Raw genomic sequence first — 17,057 nt, forward strand, 5'->3', positions numbered from 1 at the left:
CGCACTGTCAGTCAATAAATGGGAAAAATTAACTGGCGTTACTTTTTTGAAAAAGTAACTCAGATATTTTCTTGTAAATTAAAAAGCAATGCGTTACTTTACTAGTTACTTGAAAAAAGTATTATTATTATGTAACTCACGTTACTTGTAATGTATTACCCCCAAAATTGCGATAATAAATATAAATATAGATATAAATATGATAAAAAAAAAAAAACTGATTTATCATACACACACACACACACACACGTTGGTTTTTGTGGTTTATGGGGACTCTCCATAGGTGTAATGGTTTTTATACTGAACAAACTGTGTGTGCTATTGCCCTACACCAACCCTACACCTAAACTTAGCCCTCACAGGAGACTTTGTGCATTTTTAGATTTTCAAAAAAACACCATTTAGTATGTTTTTTAAGCCTTTTGAATTACGGGAACATAGGCAGTGTCCTCATAAACCACCTTCATATTGCAATACCTCTGTCATACCCATGTCATTATACAAATTTGTGTCCTCATAAACCACATAAACATGCACACACACACACACACACACACACACACTACTTTATGATGTATTTTAGTAATATAAATTACATTTATGTGTAATGAGCTTGTGTGATGATTTAGTGAAGTGTGTGTGTGTGTGTGTGCATGCGTTTTTGTGACAAATGAGGACATAAATTTGTATAATGACACAGGTATAACACAGGTATTACAAGGTGAAGGTGACTTTTCAGGACATTGACCCATGTCTCCACTTCGCTTATAAATCATACAGAGTGAGGTTTTTTTGGGGGAAAGTTGAAATGCACAGGGCTAAGTGAGGGCTAAGTTTAGGTCTAGGGTAGGTATAGGGCAATAGCACACACAGTTTGTACAGTATAAAAACCATTATGCCTATGGGATGTCCACACTTTTCACAAAAACAAACATGTGTGTGTGTGTTTTCTTTCTTTGTTTTAAGCCAGTTGGGTCAGAAGTTAGGGATTCAGAACTAGGTAATGGGTCAGAGGTGATACTGTCAGGACCTGTGGATTTAAGACACATGAGAGGGCTAGAGTCCGAGGTAATGCCTTTAACCCATTATTCCTCTATCCACATCTCCTCTGCTCTCTAACAGTCCATTGTTCTGCATTTTGACGACTGTAACCACAACACACGGGCTGGTGAGAGCAAGAGAGTTCAGAAACAGTAAACACACACACACACACACACACACACATGCTTTCCATTAGCCTCAAACTCACTGATGAGCCTGAGCTTGGACACTGTTTCCCTGTGCTTTACTATGAACTTAAGGGGAAGGAATTTAGGTGTCTTTAAGTGTGTGTGTAATGATTAGTACCCGATGTCATTCTTTTTTTTCACTCCTAGCTGTTATTGTTAGCTATACACACACACACACACACACACACACATATATATATATATCCTTCCCCTTATATATATATATATATATATATATATATATAAATTTGAAGCTTAAAGCTGTTTGTTAGCTGCTAGCTTGTTATCTGAAATCAATGCAGCCGTTTACATAAACCCATGCTTTCTGAGTTTACAGTTTGTGCTTTATTTTCATAAATACACACTCAGAGAACTGATGTACTTTTGAAAGGACTAATATTCCCCCAGTGGAAGTGTCCAATTCATGCTTTCATCACTACAGTACAGATTCCAGGCTCCCTGTTGCTTGGCAGGATGTCATTTCAGATAACTCTAACTGTAGCTCTGTGCTAAACCTGCTGACACATAAATGCAGGCTGCGGTGCTCCAACAGTCCAAGCTGTTTTTTTTTGTTACTGATACAGACAGAAATGAGAAACGGAAATGCTGGCCAGCCTAAATGGCAAGACTTACTCTAAAACTTTTCCAAGTGTTTGTATGACATCTGACTATCAGCATCGCAAGGTTTTGTAATGTGATGCAGCATGTCTCATGCACAGAATGCAGTGGAAGATCGTGTGCACTCAAATATTCTGTATGCATGGAAAAGGAAGGTAAAAGTGAGACTCTAGGTAGGAACAAAAGCTGCACAGAAATTTTTTACAGGCATATTCTCTCTCTCTGTCTCTCTTTCTTAATAGACTTTTCAGCTTCAGTTATAATCACTTTTTTATTACATTACAGACTATTTTTTTAATTGAATTTTTATTACATTTTATTATATATATATATATATACATACATACACACACACACACACACACACGTACACACGTTTATTAATATTATATAATGTCATTAAAAATATATTATAAAAAATTAACCAGTTTTCTTTGTTTACCATAAATACAGTATACAATTAAACATTCACCACCATATATTCTCCAAATTCTATTGTTCAGGGTTGTGGGACATATACTACTAATATTAATTCTACATATAATATTAAATCAATATTGGCATTTATTTTTTAGTAAGAAGCTGTCATTATCACAGAATAATAGCTGGTTATTATTTAAAATCAACCCTCTTCAGTGTGACTGAATATTATCCCTTGTCTGTTATACCCCTGATGTCCACAGCCTAGTATATTCTGGGAAAACAGAAACCCACTTCAGCTGTCACATTTCTTGAAGGGACTTGTTACCTCTAGATGTGACATGCCAGCTCAACTCTTAACCTGTAGACAGCTGACCCCTGACTCTCGTATTCTTTTGCTGTTCTCCGCCTGCCACCCTTCCACCAGATACCTGACCTCGCTGTCACGGCCTGTTATTGTTAAAGATCCTTTTTACCATCTGGAATGGCTGTGCACTAAACACTAGACTACACTCCCAAACCGTTGTTTTAAATCAACAGAAGCTTAGCTAGTCTGGCTGCCGCGTAGTGCCACGGTATTGGTTTTTGTGTCAGAATGAATAGACAATGGAAAAATAAACACGGGTTTAGAAGCAAGACAAAAGGATGTGACTTTTGAACTATGCCTGTCGATCATCAGCAGGTGATGGAAAGCTATGATTTCTAAAGCGGCACTAGGTTTCCTCTTTGAACAAAGCAGCTGCACTGTCTCCAGCACTTTCAGAAGAGCCACCTACTGGTAGGGAGTGCAAGCGCACCTCTCTTAACCTGAAGTTAAGGGAGCACTGACACAGCTAGCCAAGCTGTTCTGACAGCAGCTGTCAGTGGCTTGCTTACCTCCTGCAGAGAGGCAGTCCTCACCACCCTAACACCACCCCTCACCTACTTTTGTTTGGAGACCCGGAAGCGTTCAGGTGGGCTTCAGTGTGGCCGCTGAGGCTCAGTCAAGCGTCGGACAGCTCGGTGTGTGAATAGAGGGGAGTTAAGCCCATGGCCGGCCCTAGAAGACCCGGGCTGCTGAATTCACTGGCCTGGAAAACAGTTTACCAGATGTTTTGAAGGTGTTAATTATAGCATATACTGTCAGAGCTGGAGGAACATAGTGACATCTCTTTCACTAGCTCAAGCGCAATTAGGCATTCGAGGTTCTTTCTCGGCAACCTTGTCAGTGGTGGGAGAGAAGGTCTTAATTGTCAGGGTTACTCTCACCGTGTCCTCTAGCAAGCTCGCAGTTTTTCCATTTTCCTCTGGCATATTTTAAAAGGTTAATCATTTTTTCACAGCCTGTTTTTTTGTGAATATTGCTGCAGCTCATATTTGGGTGTAAGGTTTTAAGCAAAATCAGTGGTTCTCAACCTAAAGGCCCCAAATGTGCAACGCAAGATATTTCCTCTGGTATGTTTGATGTAATGCTGAAAATGAGTTTAATTAATTTAACAAAAATAGTTTTGTGATTCTATAAGATTGTTTCTTTATGTTAAAAGTAGTTCTATTAAGGGGGAAAATTCAATTCAGATATCAACGTGTAAATCATCCCTCACAGTTTATGAAATGGGCACTAATGATTTGTAGTTTTATTGTGGAGAGATGTGATATTTTTTCAATGTGATCAGACTTACGATTTTTACTTGGCAAATTCTAAAATATTTTAAAATAAACTTCGTATCGTATCGAAGAAGGCAGCAGAAACATCCTTTGACTTATGCCTGTAGACAACCACCTGTCAACCATGGTGAACATGATGTGAACATGTTTCCAGTAAGAGATGTTATAAAGAACAAGGTCCCTCATTTAAAGTAACAATGTAATGGCAGTAGTGAATTTTTTTTTTTTTTGTACATTGGGGATGTACATCTGAGTAAAATGGATAATTGGAAAATGTTTGGAGAAGTCCAGCATGCATCACCTGAGAAAAGTCTGACGTTTCACCATTTTGATTATGAAAGAAGGTAAACAATATTCAAACATATGAATGATTGAATCTCGTACAATAAGCTCAATAACAAAAATGTACTTACTTAAAAAATGTGTGAAAATGTAAATGTTAAAAAATTAAAATAAATCCCATGCAAATGACTTTTCAACAAGCATGAGCACTGCTGTATTTGTTTGAGTGATCCATCATGTAAATGTCTGGTTCAACTAATACTGTGATTGGAGGGTGAGATTCCTTGTTTTCTGAATAAGACAGGCCGGTAGATGTGTTTGGGAGACCAGTTTGTAAACAGTTAGTCTTGCGATTTCACTTGATGCTGCCAGGGGTGAAAAATTACCCTTCACCTTTACTTTAATGTTTTCGGAAACATATGAAGACTGACAAGATCAAATCTATAGCTGTTTGTTCTTAGTCTGTTTGTTTATATCATGACTACTAACAGTGTCAATGTTTAGCATGGCACAGAAAGCAAGTTAGCAAATAAACTTTTTCCCACCTTTTGTTTTGTCTGGTTTGAGTTGTGTTTTGTCTTTTTCTTCCAGCGTGTGTAATTTGAAAAACAAACAGCCTGGATGGAGCTTCATGAATAAAGGATACGCTGGTACAGGTGGGCTGCTGTGGGGGGAAACGAAGGCCTGTCAAGCCCACCTCCAGTGTCAATCACGAAACGGCAACATAAAGAGAACCAGAGCGAGAGTCTGTCTGCCAGCCGTGCTCCTAGAGGCGCTTCATGGTAGAGCTTGTCTTACTCACAGGCTGGTGTTTCAGCTGCAGGCTCAACGGGGACAACAAAAAAGCAAGAAGTGTGACGGCAGGGCCGGGAGAGGATGAGGAAGAGTGAGAAGAAGAGCAGAGAGGTGCTCTAGGCCTTTTAATCCACCTCAGTGGTACCACCTCTTCCAGCGCTGTGCCCCCGTTAGCGAGACAGCGCTTCACCCGCGCCTGGCAGACACGTCTCCGCTCCTCCGTGCCAGCCCCTGACAGGTGACAAAATCAAAAGGTCACGTCACTTTGAACTGGCAGCGTTTGTTGCCCTGCTGATTTCCCCTGTGCCGCCACGGCTCACAGGCGAGGTTGGAGGCGAGGTGGGGAGCAACTTTGGCAGCTCCTGAACTTCGTCTTTGTGAACTTTTGTACCCGTGATTTTGATAACAACACTGCAGCGCAGAGTGATTTTTGTCACGGCTGCTGCTGCCATTGTTGACGCAGGCTTGTCTTGGGAAACCGGGGTTTTATTTACGGAACAGAAAGCCAGAGTGTTTTTCTGGGTCCTGTGGGTTCAGGGCTGCTGCGGATTACAGTAGAGCTCGGGCCGTGGGACTGACGGCACCGCTGACTCCCGCGGCTTCTGGATACTCACGACCCTGGTGCGTCCTCTTGCCGGCCTGTGTGCCCTGTAAAACTCAGCCCCAAAGAGACGTACTGGCTGCTCCGTCCCTCTCCCACACATCCCAGCAATTATTTTGCCCATTGTCCTCATATTTGAATCGTGACCGCTTTTATTGAAATGTAACACTTTGCCCAAACTGAACCGGCAGAGTTTATTCGAGCGCCAATAGTCGTACTCTTTGACTCGAGCCCCTGCAGAGGTCAGACCACAGTCAGCCGGTGCTGGCAAAAACTCAAGCCCTACCTCTGACCAGCAGGGCTCTGACAGCCTGTGAAGAGGCTGTTTGGGCTCGATGTGCTCCGGCGAGAGCCCTTATCAGCCTTCCAGGCCTGGGCTCTCCCGGGCCTCTGGTCCACACGCGGCATACAAAGCAGGGCCAGCCCCTGAGCAGCTGGAGACGCTAGAGATGTCTCACATTTCAAAGAAGAGCTGGAGGAGGGGAAAGCACGAGAGCTAGGAGGCAGGGAAAAAAATGAAAGTGCATATCTTCATGTTGGATGGCTTGTCTAGCTAGGGCGTCTATTCCCAGCGCACCTGTCACGGGGAAGGTTAGAATTAAAAGCGCAGATAGCAGGGTTCTTTCTCCAGTCATGGCAGAAGGCAAGAGAAAGTGCATTAACTCGCCAGGATGGATGTCATGGCGCTGGTCTGGAGATGGTGCCGCTGTTAACCGAAAGGCCAAACAATGGACTTAAAGTCTGGCTCTGATGCTATTTTAGTCTGAATTTCTGTCTGCAAGTGAGACATATTGACTGCCAAACTTTCGAGTTCATGCTACCACGGGTTTGCTTGAAGTTCAACTTCCTCCAAGATCTTTACCCAGCATATGACCTCTGGCTAACCTAGCGCCGGAGCAACATCACTCTTTGAGTTGATTCGTGTGCTATTAGGCTAGTGCAAAACACCATCGCTAGTCTCCTCACAACACTGCGTGTATCTATCCTGAACCCTCCTTTTGTTTCTGCCGCAGGCTGCATTTACATAAGAGGCTTATAGCAGCCATACACTCTCTCTTTTAGACAAAACAAAGGAACAAAAGCTATTGTTTGCTAAGTAACAATTTTTGGATGTCACAAAAAAACTGATAAAATGCATGGAGCCAGAAAAAAAATCATCAAAAAGATGTATTCCTCCCTTGATAGCTTTTTGGTGTTTTCAGATGCCCGAGTTGTCGTATGTAAATAGCACACACATGACCTTGAAGCTTTGATGCGGGATTGACAGGAGGAACCACAAGAAGAGAAATAATGATCTATGTCTTTTCAGTCCTCCGGCAACAAAAACAGACATGTGATACACACTCCTCTGGGCTTCCGTAAGCCACTGAGGCCAGATATAATATTTTCAGTTGACCGAGATAAACTCTTTATTTGTGTGCCAACATATCGTCTGATTATTTTGGTGTATACAGTTCTGATTAACAAGCCAATGAGATCTGAATAATTAATGCCACCAAATTATTAGCTCACACAGGAAGGATTTTTTTCTGTTTGTGAGACTAAAACATGTGTGGCATATTTTAGATTCTGTAAACAGCTCTTATTATATCAGTGACTGCAGTTTCCCAAGAACATATGAAAGTGATGTGAACCCTATACATTTTGGTTTATTTGATCCTTTTAGCACTGCAATAAGTTATTTTTAATTTTGCAAAAACATTTAAATAGTGCTTGTCTGTACAAAACCCTTGGCTATGATGTTGTGTGTAGTTTGTAGTTGTTAGGTGGTTACTATGCATTGATAAGTGGTTTCGAGTGGTTGTGTAGTGTGTTGCTACTGTGGTTAGAGTGTTGCTAGGGTTTATGAAGTGGTTGCTTACTAGTCTAAATCAGAAGTGTTCACCTGTGATATTCTGATCTGTAGATACAGTATGGTTGGGAGCGATATACACGATATATGTATATTTTTAAAATGTAGTTATATCATAATAAAGTAACATTTGTATGCTCTTAAAAATGTCTGGCTGTTTAGACAGCAATTAAATAAATATTCAAATAATTTTGAATAATAGTAACTGTTTCTGTAGCAAGAACCACTGATGATTCTCAGATGTAAGCAAGCATATAATTGAGTCTTTCAAGGTTTTGAGCCTGCAGTTCTTGCACAGTTCTAGATTGCAAAATGAAATCAATGTTTATCTAAACATTCGTTGATTCCTTGCCCTCTATCTTGCTCTCAATATTCTCGGCATCACTCTTTTCATCATTTTCACTGGTCTGTGTTCACATGTTCTTCTGGGAGAATCAAGAAGCCAGCAGCATTTCTCGAGGTCATGGGCGTACAGCTCTTTGTGTGCTTGAGTTAAGTATGAAAACCTGAAGGGGTTTTGAAGGGACTATTGTTGGCCTGGATCTGGTCCACTGAAGCACATAGTTAACGTTCTATATCATCAGCCTTCCTTTGCCAGAGGCTCTATTGAGGTTTTAACCTTATGGACAAGAGGACACAACTGATGACTTTAGCGACTGAGGTCACACTCGGAGGGTTTGCTTTCTATCCAAGGACTGTGTGCTATCATTTGTTTTCACTTGAACATGTGGAGATGTTCCTAAGTGTACATGTGAAATTGATTTTCTCTTTGTTTTTACCCCTTCTTTTTTCCTGCTCTCTTTTGTTCTGCTCTTCGCAATGCACATCAGCAAGCTGTGGAGGATTTGCTGGAGGACGAGGAGGAAGACTTTGACAGAGATGACAAGGTAATTATCGATGCCACTCACAAACATGTATTCCAACACAGATGTATATTTAATGCTCAAATGCTCTTCTCTAAAGTGAAATACAATGAAAATGTATTATTTATTGTGTTTGACCTCACTCAAATACCAGTATGTCATTGTTTTCTTGTGTATTTAATGCTTTCTGCCAGGTCCACAGCTAGTCTGTCAGAGCTGCTAGTGTCTGAAGTCTATACAGAGTAGCAGTACATGTTTCCTTTCTACTCAGAATAAAGAGGAATCACATAGGCATAAATAAACTTGGCTTCAGGGTCTCTATGTTGAGCTTCTGATATTTCTCAAGGCCTGTGAAGTGCAATTAATAGCATTCAAATGACCCCAAGCCAAATGCCCCAGTAGCTTTCGTGAGGAAGCATTTTAATATTTCTGAGCTGGCAGATTCATGTTATTGCCTGCCAAAATACCAGCACTTATGTGCTTTTAGCACTTTGTCTGGAAATGGGACAACAATAATGTTAACAAGAACATTTTGGAGCAGTGTAGACTTGAGATGAAAACATAACCTTTGACATCTTACTGACATTTCTCCTTAGTGGACTTTCAAAGAGCCTCAAGTATATGTACAGTGTGTGGATAGAAGAATGAACTGAAAATCTGTATTAATGTTGTCAAGGGTCTGTTGTTCTTTGTGTCAGATTAGCTTCAGTTGAGAGGGTGGAAGAGACTTGTCCTCTCTTTGTCCTTTTGTCCTTCTTATTTGCATAGGTATGCATAGTTTTGTTTAGTTTTACTTTTAATTATTAGACTATATCTTGGGAAAACTACAGTTAAAATATTATTAAACTACTAAAAATGTACTAAATATATGTTTCCTTTTTTAACAACACCAGTTAAACAAAAAAAATGAAATATTAATTATTGAATATCTATGAATTAAGAATTTAATTGTACCATAACTATTTAAAATTTTGATTGTTAATGTGACATTTAAGACACAGTCTTGTATTTTGCTTTTGAATAATATTTGTATGATTAATTTGTGGGATGGTCAGTGTTACGTTCTATTAAAACATTTATCTGAACCAAAATCGAATTAGGATGACAGCTAAATTAAAATCAATTGAAATATTTATTTATGAATTAGAAAGCACACATATAGGTAACACTTTATTTCGATAGTCCACTTTAGACATTCTACTAACGGTAAGTAACTTTGCAACTACATGTCAACTAGCAGTCATTAGAGTATTAGTAGACTGTCTGCTTAATATCTTCTAACATTTTATTTTGATGGGTCTACAACATACATCATACTGAGTATGAGAAACTTTGCAAGTTTATGTCAACTTATTCTACTAACCCTAAACCTACCCTACTGAGAGTTAGTAGATATGTAGTTGCAAATTAATGAGAATTAGTTGACATGTAGTTACAAAGTTACTTATAGTTAGTAGAATGTCTAATGTGGACTATCGAAATAAAGTGTAACCCACAAATACAAGTAAAAATGTTGTGGTGAACAGAAGCATTTCTGTAAATATTTATCTTAAAATTGTGAATCATTTGTTTGATCAACTAACTTTTTATTATTATTATTATGAATAATTATTGTTAATATTTGTTAATTTCATTGAAATAAATCAGAATCACCAATGCTACAGATGAGGCCTCACAAAAGCAATGTGATGAAAAATACAGTGATGCAGAATTATTTCAGTCTACAATGCTAAAAGCAAATACTTTAAAAGCAACACTATTTATAAATTAGCTGAAATACTGTCATACTTTCAGTTCCTCCTCAACACCAATTTAGTTTTTTTCCCCGTCTACGTCTCTTTACTTTCTTCTCCATGTCAGTTTGTCGATGACCTCACATTCTCATTACCTCCTCTGTTTGTTCAAGCAGTAAAATAATGAGATCACATCAGGGAAGGCCCATTTATACTGGATGAAGGAAGGAAAAAAATGGATAAATGTGCCAAGGCCTCATTTTAATTGAACCTGAAGCATATGTTGCAAGTATGTGCAATATGTCCCAGATGTTTAGGTCAGGCCTAGTCTTCAGCTCTTCCTTAGTCTCCACTAGGAAGCTATTAGCTGGATAACCTTTGCTCCTGGGGCTAAATAGGGTATTACATGGCAGGCACCTGTTTTGCATTGGACTGGGGACCTTTTGCAGGCGTAGTATGAGCCAAGACATGTGTTCTTACTTAACAAACTGTTTCGTGATAGTTAAAAGTGTCTTTCTTCATACTGACTGCAGATATTAGTCAATTACTCTTAATGAAAGTCCAAAGTCAAGGCTAATTGATGGAGACGGCTCAGTTGTTTTGCCCAAGTAGGCAATTGGTTCCAAAACAAGAAAAAGGAGGGGAAAAAAAGAGAGGAAAGATCAGGTGAAAGCAAGGTTAGTGCATGTGACACTGTAAAAGTGTTTTAAAACGGGATTTTTGCAGTGCACCTGGCTATATGAAATCAAGTCAGTGTTGAGCAAGCTGCTTTGAAAGTCATCATTTGAAGTTCAACTACAGTCGAGCTTTTGCTTTTTAAAATAGTAGTTTGCTACTCTGCGAGTTACTACTAAAAGCTAACTGCATTGAAATTGTTTATACTTTGATCATTTTACTTGTTAGATAAATTAGAAATCTACACAATAAAATAAAAATCGACACTTTTTTCACTAAATCAGTGTTAACAATAAAGAACATTATTTACCTGAGTGCATGTTCACTAAAACAAATACAAATTTTAAGAGCTTGAGATGTGAAATGCCTCAAGTACAACCATGACCTCTTCAATATCCCAGCAAGCTAGCGGGTCTACAAACATGAGTTTGGGAATGGAATTCCTGCTGCTACTTTCAGATTGACGTCAGCGGAAACAGTTTAATAATTTCTGTGTAAGAGCAAGTTATTACATTTAGATGATCGATTATGAAGACAAGTAGTTCTTTTTATAAAGTACACCAATACACTTCCACAATAAGAGCGGAAACGAGAAAGTAAATAGGATCAAATGATTTAGCTTTAGTCTAGCAAGCTACAGTTTCAGTGTACCTTCTCCAACACTTTTTTGTGACCATGAATTTTTGGATTAAACACAATTTGGATGACTATATATGCAAAAGCATTCTGGGTACATCAACTGTGTAAGCCATATGCTTGCCACACACTTCTCCTTTTTTCTTTGCCTGGCTAGTGCCAGTGTGTGTGCATGTGAATGTGTACATGTGTGTTTACAGTGCTGAATAGCTCTCTGGAGAGCTCTCCGACTCCACCAAATTCATCAGCAACCCCGGCAATAACAGCCAAAATATTTTAACACCTGCTCCGCCAAACACATGTAAACACACAGGCAGAATGGCAGGTAATTATCCAGGTGATAATGAATGTGCCTCACATTGTTAAACCTCTCTCAAATATGCTAGTGTGGAATTAAGGAGTAGCATCGGGTACGCTACGATAACGTGCCTAACGCTCCGCTTGTGCCACAGCTGTCTCGCACCCACTTTCCCAAAGAAAGTTTGCGAAGGATTGGTATTTTCATTACCATTCATTATTTTTATGCAGCTAATCTTCACCTGTCATAAAGCAGATGCTGGAAGGCCTTGTCTTTCTTGCTCTGATAATATTTTGAGATATTCTGTGGTGTTGTTTTTAATGGAATAGTTCACTTAAAATTATAATTCTGTCATCATTTACTCATCCTCATGTCATTACAAATCTATAATACTTGCTTTCTTCTGTGAAACACAAAAGGAGAAAATGTGAATACTGTGCTGGTCACTCTTTACTATGCATTTATGATGGATTTTTAGCTTTACAAAGATGCTTAAAAGGTTAGTTCACCCAAAAATGAAAATTCTGTCATTAATTACTCACCCTCATGTCGTGCCAAACCAATAAAACCTTTGTTCATCTTCTGAACACAAATTAAGATATTTTTGATGAAATCCGAGAGCTTTCTAACCCTCCATAGGCAGCAACACAACTACCACGTTCAAGGACCAGAAAGGTAGTAAGGAAATTGTTAAAATATGTGTTGTGGTACTATCGTGAACGTATGTCGATGACTGACATGGAAGAGAAGAATTTGTTGAATAAAGTCATTATTTAGTTTTCTTTGCACACAAAAAGTATTCTCGTAGCTTCATAAAATTAAGGTTGAACCACTGATGTCACATGGACCATTTTACCGATGTCCTTACTACCTTTCTGGTCCTTGAATGTGGTAGTTGTGTTGCTGCCTATTTGGAAGGTCAGAAAGATCTTGGATTTCATCAAAAATATCTTAATTTGCGTTCTGAAGATGAACGAAGGTCTTACGGGTTTGGAACAACATGAGAGTAATTAATGACAGAATTTTCATTTTTGGGTGAACTATTCTTTTAAGCACCATACACGTATCATAAAAGTGGTTCATATGACTCATTTGCTATGGTCTAAGTGTTCTAAAGCAATACTATATAATATTATTCACCAATAAACCACAGTATATGACTTCAAAAGGCTTTGAGTATAGTGCAAAACTTGTATGGACCACTTTTATGGTGCTGTTTTGTCTTTTTGTAGATTAAAAGCTCCAGTTTGCGTTCATTTTAACTGCATGGAAAAGAGCAGCCTGGGCATTTTCACAAGCATCTCATTTTGTCTTCCATAGACATGAGAGTAAATGACAGTTTTTTTTTTTTTTTTGCACATGCTAATTGATAGTACAGCTTGGTTTCGGTGATGTCATTAGAACCAGTGTTGTGGGGACATGTGTCCGGAGTGGAGTACGGACGGATAATCAGCACTAGTGCTCCGTCTGAGAAGCAGCCAGGATGATAGCGCCAGTGTCTCCAGGGAGCGAAAGAGAGAGGGTGAAAGAGTGCTGAGATTAGGAGTGTACGCATGGCTGGGCACTGGAGTAATGGTCCTACACATACACACACACAGCCCGAGGAGGAGCCGCCCCAGATAAGATACACACTGCAATCATGTCATGCTCACAGGCTTACCACAACTCACGTACGCCTCCTTACATGCCCAACAGCTGTTAGGAAGTGTGCGTGATTGTGCTGCCTGCTCGACTGGATATTAAAGATGGCATGTAACCGTATGCTGTACGTCTTATAAATAAACAAACATTCAATATGAATGTGAAGCAAAACCGAGACAGAGAATAAGAAAAAACTGGATATTGTATGTTGTTAAAGGCTTATTGGTTTCTATGAAAGTCTCTGTTTTGTGAATTAATAAAGCTAAATGTTGCTTTTAGGATAGAAATATTCAGTGCAAAAATGCAAATCGTTCAGACAAACTGTGGTGGCTAGAAACTTCAGAACTCAAGGGGGCAGTGAAGTTAACTTTAAATATCTGTGCTTTAGGATGTTAAATGATTGTAGTTCAGGTAGCTAACTATAAACACGTCAACAGTTGAAGAGTATGTGCATTACTAACTGCATATATTTGCATACATTATATGCAAGGCTGCATATATTTGATCAAAAATACAATAAAAACATTAATATTGGGAAAAGTAAACTCATTTCTGTGATGACAAAGATGAATTTTCAACTGGCAGTCATTATTCCAGTCTTCTGTGTCACATGATCCTTCAAAAATCATTCTAATATGCATTTCCTAGTCAAAAAAAAAAAAAAGTACTCACTCCTAACTTTTAAATGGTAGTGTACTATTATGTTGACGAGGTTGGGAGGTATTTACTAGATTCATGTTTCATCACGCTTTTCAGCTGTCATTGTCCAAACATTCCTCAGACTGCATAATTCACATACAGTGGTGGGCAAAATTATTAGAACACTTGACAGATCTGAAAATGTCTTTTTTCCTCTAAAACATGATTTCATTTCATAATGTTCGTGAAACATGCAGATGGTTGCTCTGTGCCCAACAGATATCAGATGAAGTGAGTCGAACAGTTTTTATCCACTTTTAACTTTAATATTTGGTATGTCCACCTTTTGCAGCAATTACAGCAGCACATCTCTCTGGCATAGTGTCAATATATTTCTTGAACTTAACACTAATGTTCCAGCAGATTCCTTCCATTGCAGGTACAGTAGTTCTTTTTATGGGAATTGTACTGGCCAATTCAACAAAAACAACTGAAACCTTTTAATTATGCCAAGTGTTCAAATAATTTTGGCCACCACTGTATAGTGAATAAACAATTTTAAACTGGAAAAAAAAAAATCACAAATTTCATATTAATTTCTTCAGTTATCTAAATATTTTTGACTGTAACTGTAAACTGATTACCAACTATGCAGTTACTTTTTTGTATTTTAAGTGTAACATTGCAGATCTACTGTATTAGTGCATACAGTGTTAAAGATAAAATGTCCTGTAAGCAAAAGAAATAAAAGTATTCTGTGTAAAAGGGAAAAAAAAAGCAAATTAAATAAATAAAATATCTTGTGTTTCTTCTGTTTCTCTCTTTTGCTCTCTTTTTGGACTTGACCTAATTTTAAGAGTTTAGCCTACCACACCGCTGCCACTTTAGCAGGAAGAAAAGGAAAACTAACCTCTCTGCACTGAAACGTTGACAATCTGATCCTGATTCATGCACATTTATGTCCGCTAGAATCTAGCATTACAAGTGAGCCTTATCTGTAGATAACACGCGGAGGGTTAAACCCAGCTGAGCGGAGACAGGAGGTTGATCTGGGCGATAGCTACATGGCAGTATGTAATTGGGCTAAAGAGTATGCTAGGGATTATTTTTATTACTTTGAAAAACTGTGACTGAAAACTTGTTCTGGGGCTATTGAGCTTGTGATACACGATGCGTATCCTCAGGTAACGTGGCTTTCTTCAGTGCAAAGGAGAATACAGAGAAAAAGAGAGAATGTTTGTGCATCTCTGGCTGCTTTTCTTCTCAGCGCCTCTAAAAGATGAAAAGCTTCATGCTGTAAAAGAAGCTTTTGACTTTTTTCCTTGGCTTTTTTCCCTTTTCTTATTTAGGGGAGAGATGCTCCTAGGAACTGCATTTTAATCATGTTTGGCTAATAAAGAGAGATTAGAAAATCCTTCACACACACTCAGGGCCATTGTCTTGTTGTGTAAAATAGCTTCATTGTTTGATTTCTCTTTTTTGCCTTTACATCAGGTGGATTTTTTTTCTCTCTCTCAGGGGTCCTAAGCCATCTTAGTAGCCATCAATGTTTTGTTGTCTAACAATTTTCCTTTTGTAGCCCTGCTTTAAAAAGATCTCAATTTATTCTGGTCCACAAGGTGCCCTCCCAGGATGGCCGGCTGCCGGAAAGCCATATCCTTGCGGATATTTTGGCTTCCTGGCACTTTGAGTGGATACGCGTGATGGTGGTAAGTGTGGTCCGTATGTCCCCGTGTCTCACTTCTATGGCTCATCGTCTGTCACGCCAAGCAGGGTTGTGTGTTGCTCCCTTTCACCTCTCACTTTGTTCTCAGTTGTCACTTTTCCTTCTTTATCTACAAGAATAGCCTGGTGATCAGTACTTTGTTATTTGTTGGACTAGCTGGAAACTTCGTACACTGCATAAAATGGGTTGTTCTGTGGGTGCTGATGCTAGGTCATCTAAATACGGCAACATACTCGGTAGAAAGGGGTTCTTGGATTGGGTTTTCTCCATACTGTTTTAGCTTAAAAGTAGTACTGTGCTTTTCTAACCATGTGTCTATAAGCGTTCAGGGTGCACTGGGGCATACATGTATGTGCTGTCACTAACCTTTTTCAAACCTTTTTCAGTAAGTCCAACATGGCTTACTCGACGTCACTCAGAGAAACTCATTTGCAGCACAGTTCACGATAAAGATACACCAAATCTGTGCTGTATAGACAAGGAAAGCTGCTTCCAAGAAGAGGGTTTATGAATGAATTATGAGGGTGTATTGATGTTTGTCTCCGAAGTGGAGGAATGCCATTGCCATTTATATCCTTTTGAGAAGCACATCCCTTAAGGAAACTTTTGAAATTGAGAATGTCTACATGCACTCACTATAGATGGCATCTCAGCACATTCATATGTACTAGAGAACTGGGTGTCATTTTGAACTGTCTAGTGTAATGGGACATTAAATTTTAAGAATCTTAAGCAATATAGATATTTGGTATTTTTTAGCATCAATTGATTAATTAGGATGCTTGAAGGGATAGTTATGTTAAATAAATAAATTAATTCTGTCATCATTTACTTTCCACATCTTGTTCCTAACCTATTTTATTTTACTTTAATTAATATTTAATAAGTATTAAGTTAATTTATATTTATGTTTTTTTCTATTTAATGTAATTTAATAAAATTGCAGGAAGCAAAGTGGGATGAGACCGGGACCACAAGCTGGGACTTGAACTTGAGTTGCCGAAAACACGTGTGCTGCATGTCGGTGCATTGCTCACATGGCCATAGTCTCTGACTATGAAATTTGACCCTAAGAAACATGTTTGAATGTGAACTCAGGACAAGCCTACTTATACAACATGTTTGTTGTTGACCACCTCCTGTCTAGTCCACTTTGGAAATGTGTGGTTGTGCACATCCATAGTGCCTATATTGGTTTGCCTGTTGGTGCCCAGCTTGATGATGTTTCCCAGTTTGACGGCCTAATTTTTACGAGATGGAGAGGGCAGGGGCGAATCCAGTGCAGTGGCGGATGGAGCTAATTGTGCTCCATTCATCATCAGGTGGCATCCAGGGACCCAGAGAGGACAGGGCAAGGAGAGCAGGGAGAACACAAGCGATCTGAGGTGAGGAGGGGGGGTCGCTC

General features: G+C 39.0%; 1 protein-coding gene across 1 annotated transcript in view; it reads left to right on the top strand.

The window, feature by feature from the left end:
* The window catches only part of LOC306870799 (multiple C2 and transmembrane domain-containing protein 1-like), a gene marked incomplete at both ends in the record, with an annotated part of 154,616 nt that overhangs the window by 120,383 nt on the left and 17,176 nt on the right, over positions 1 to 17,057 (top strand). Inside the window, one exon of the mRNA XM_079418217.1 lies at positions 8,272 to 8,328. Within this exon, the coding sequence (XP_079274343.1) occupies positions 8,272 to 8,328 (57 nt within the window). The remainder of the gene's footprint in view (positions 1 to 8,271; positions 8,329 to 17,057) is intronic.

The sequence above is a fragment of the Barbus barbus genome, assembly GCF_936440315.1.
Source record: "Barbus barbus genome assembly, chromosome: 6".
Taxonomy (NCBI): Eukaryota; Metazoa; Chordata; class Actinopteri; order Cypriniformes; family Cyprinidae; genus Barbus; species Barbus barbus.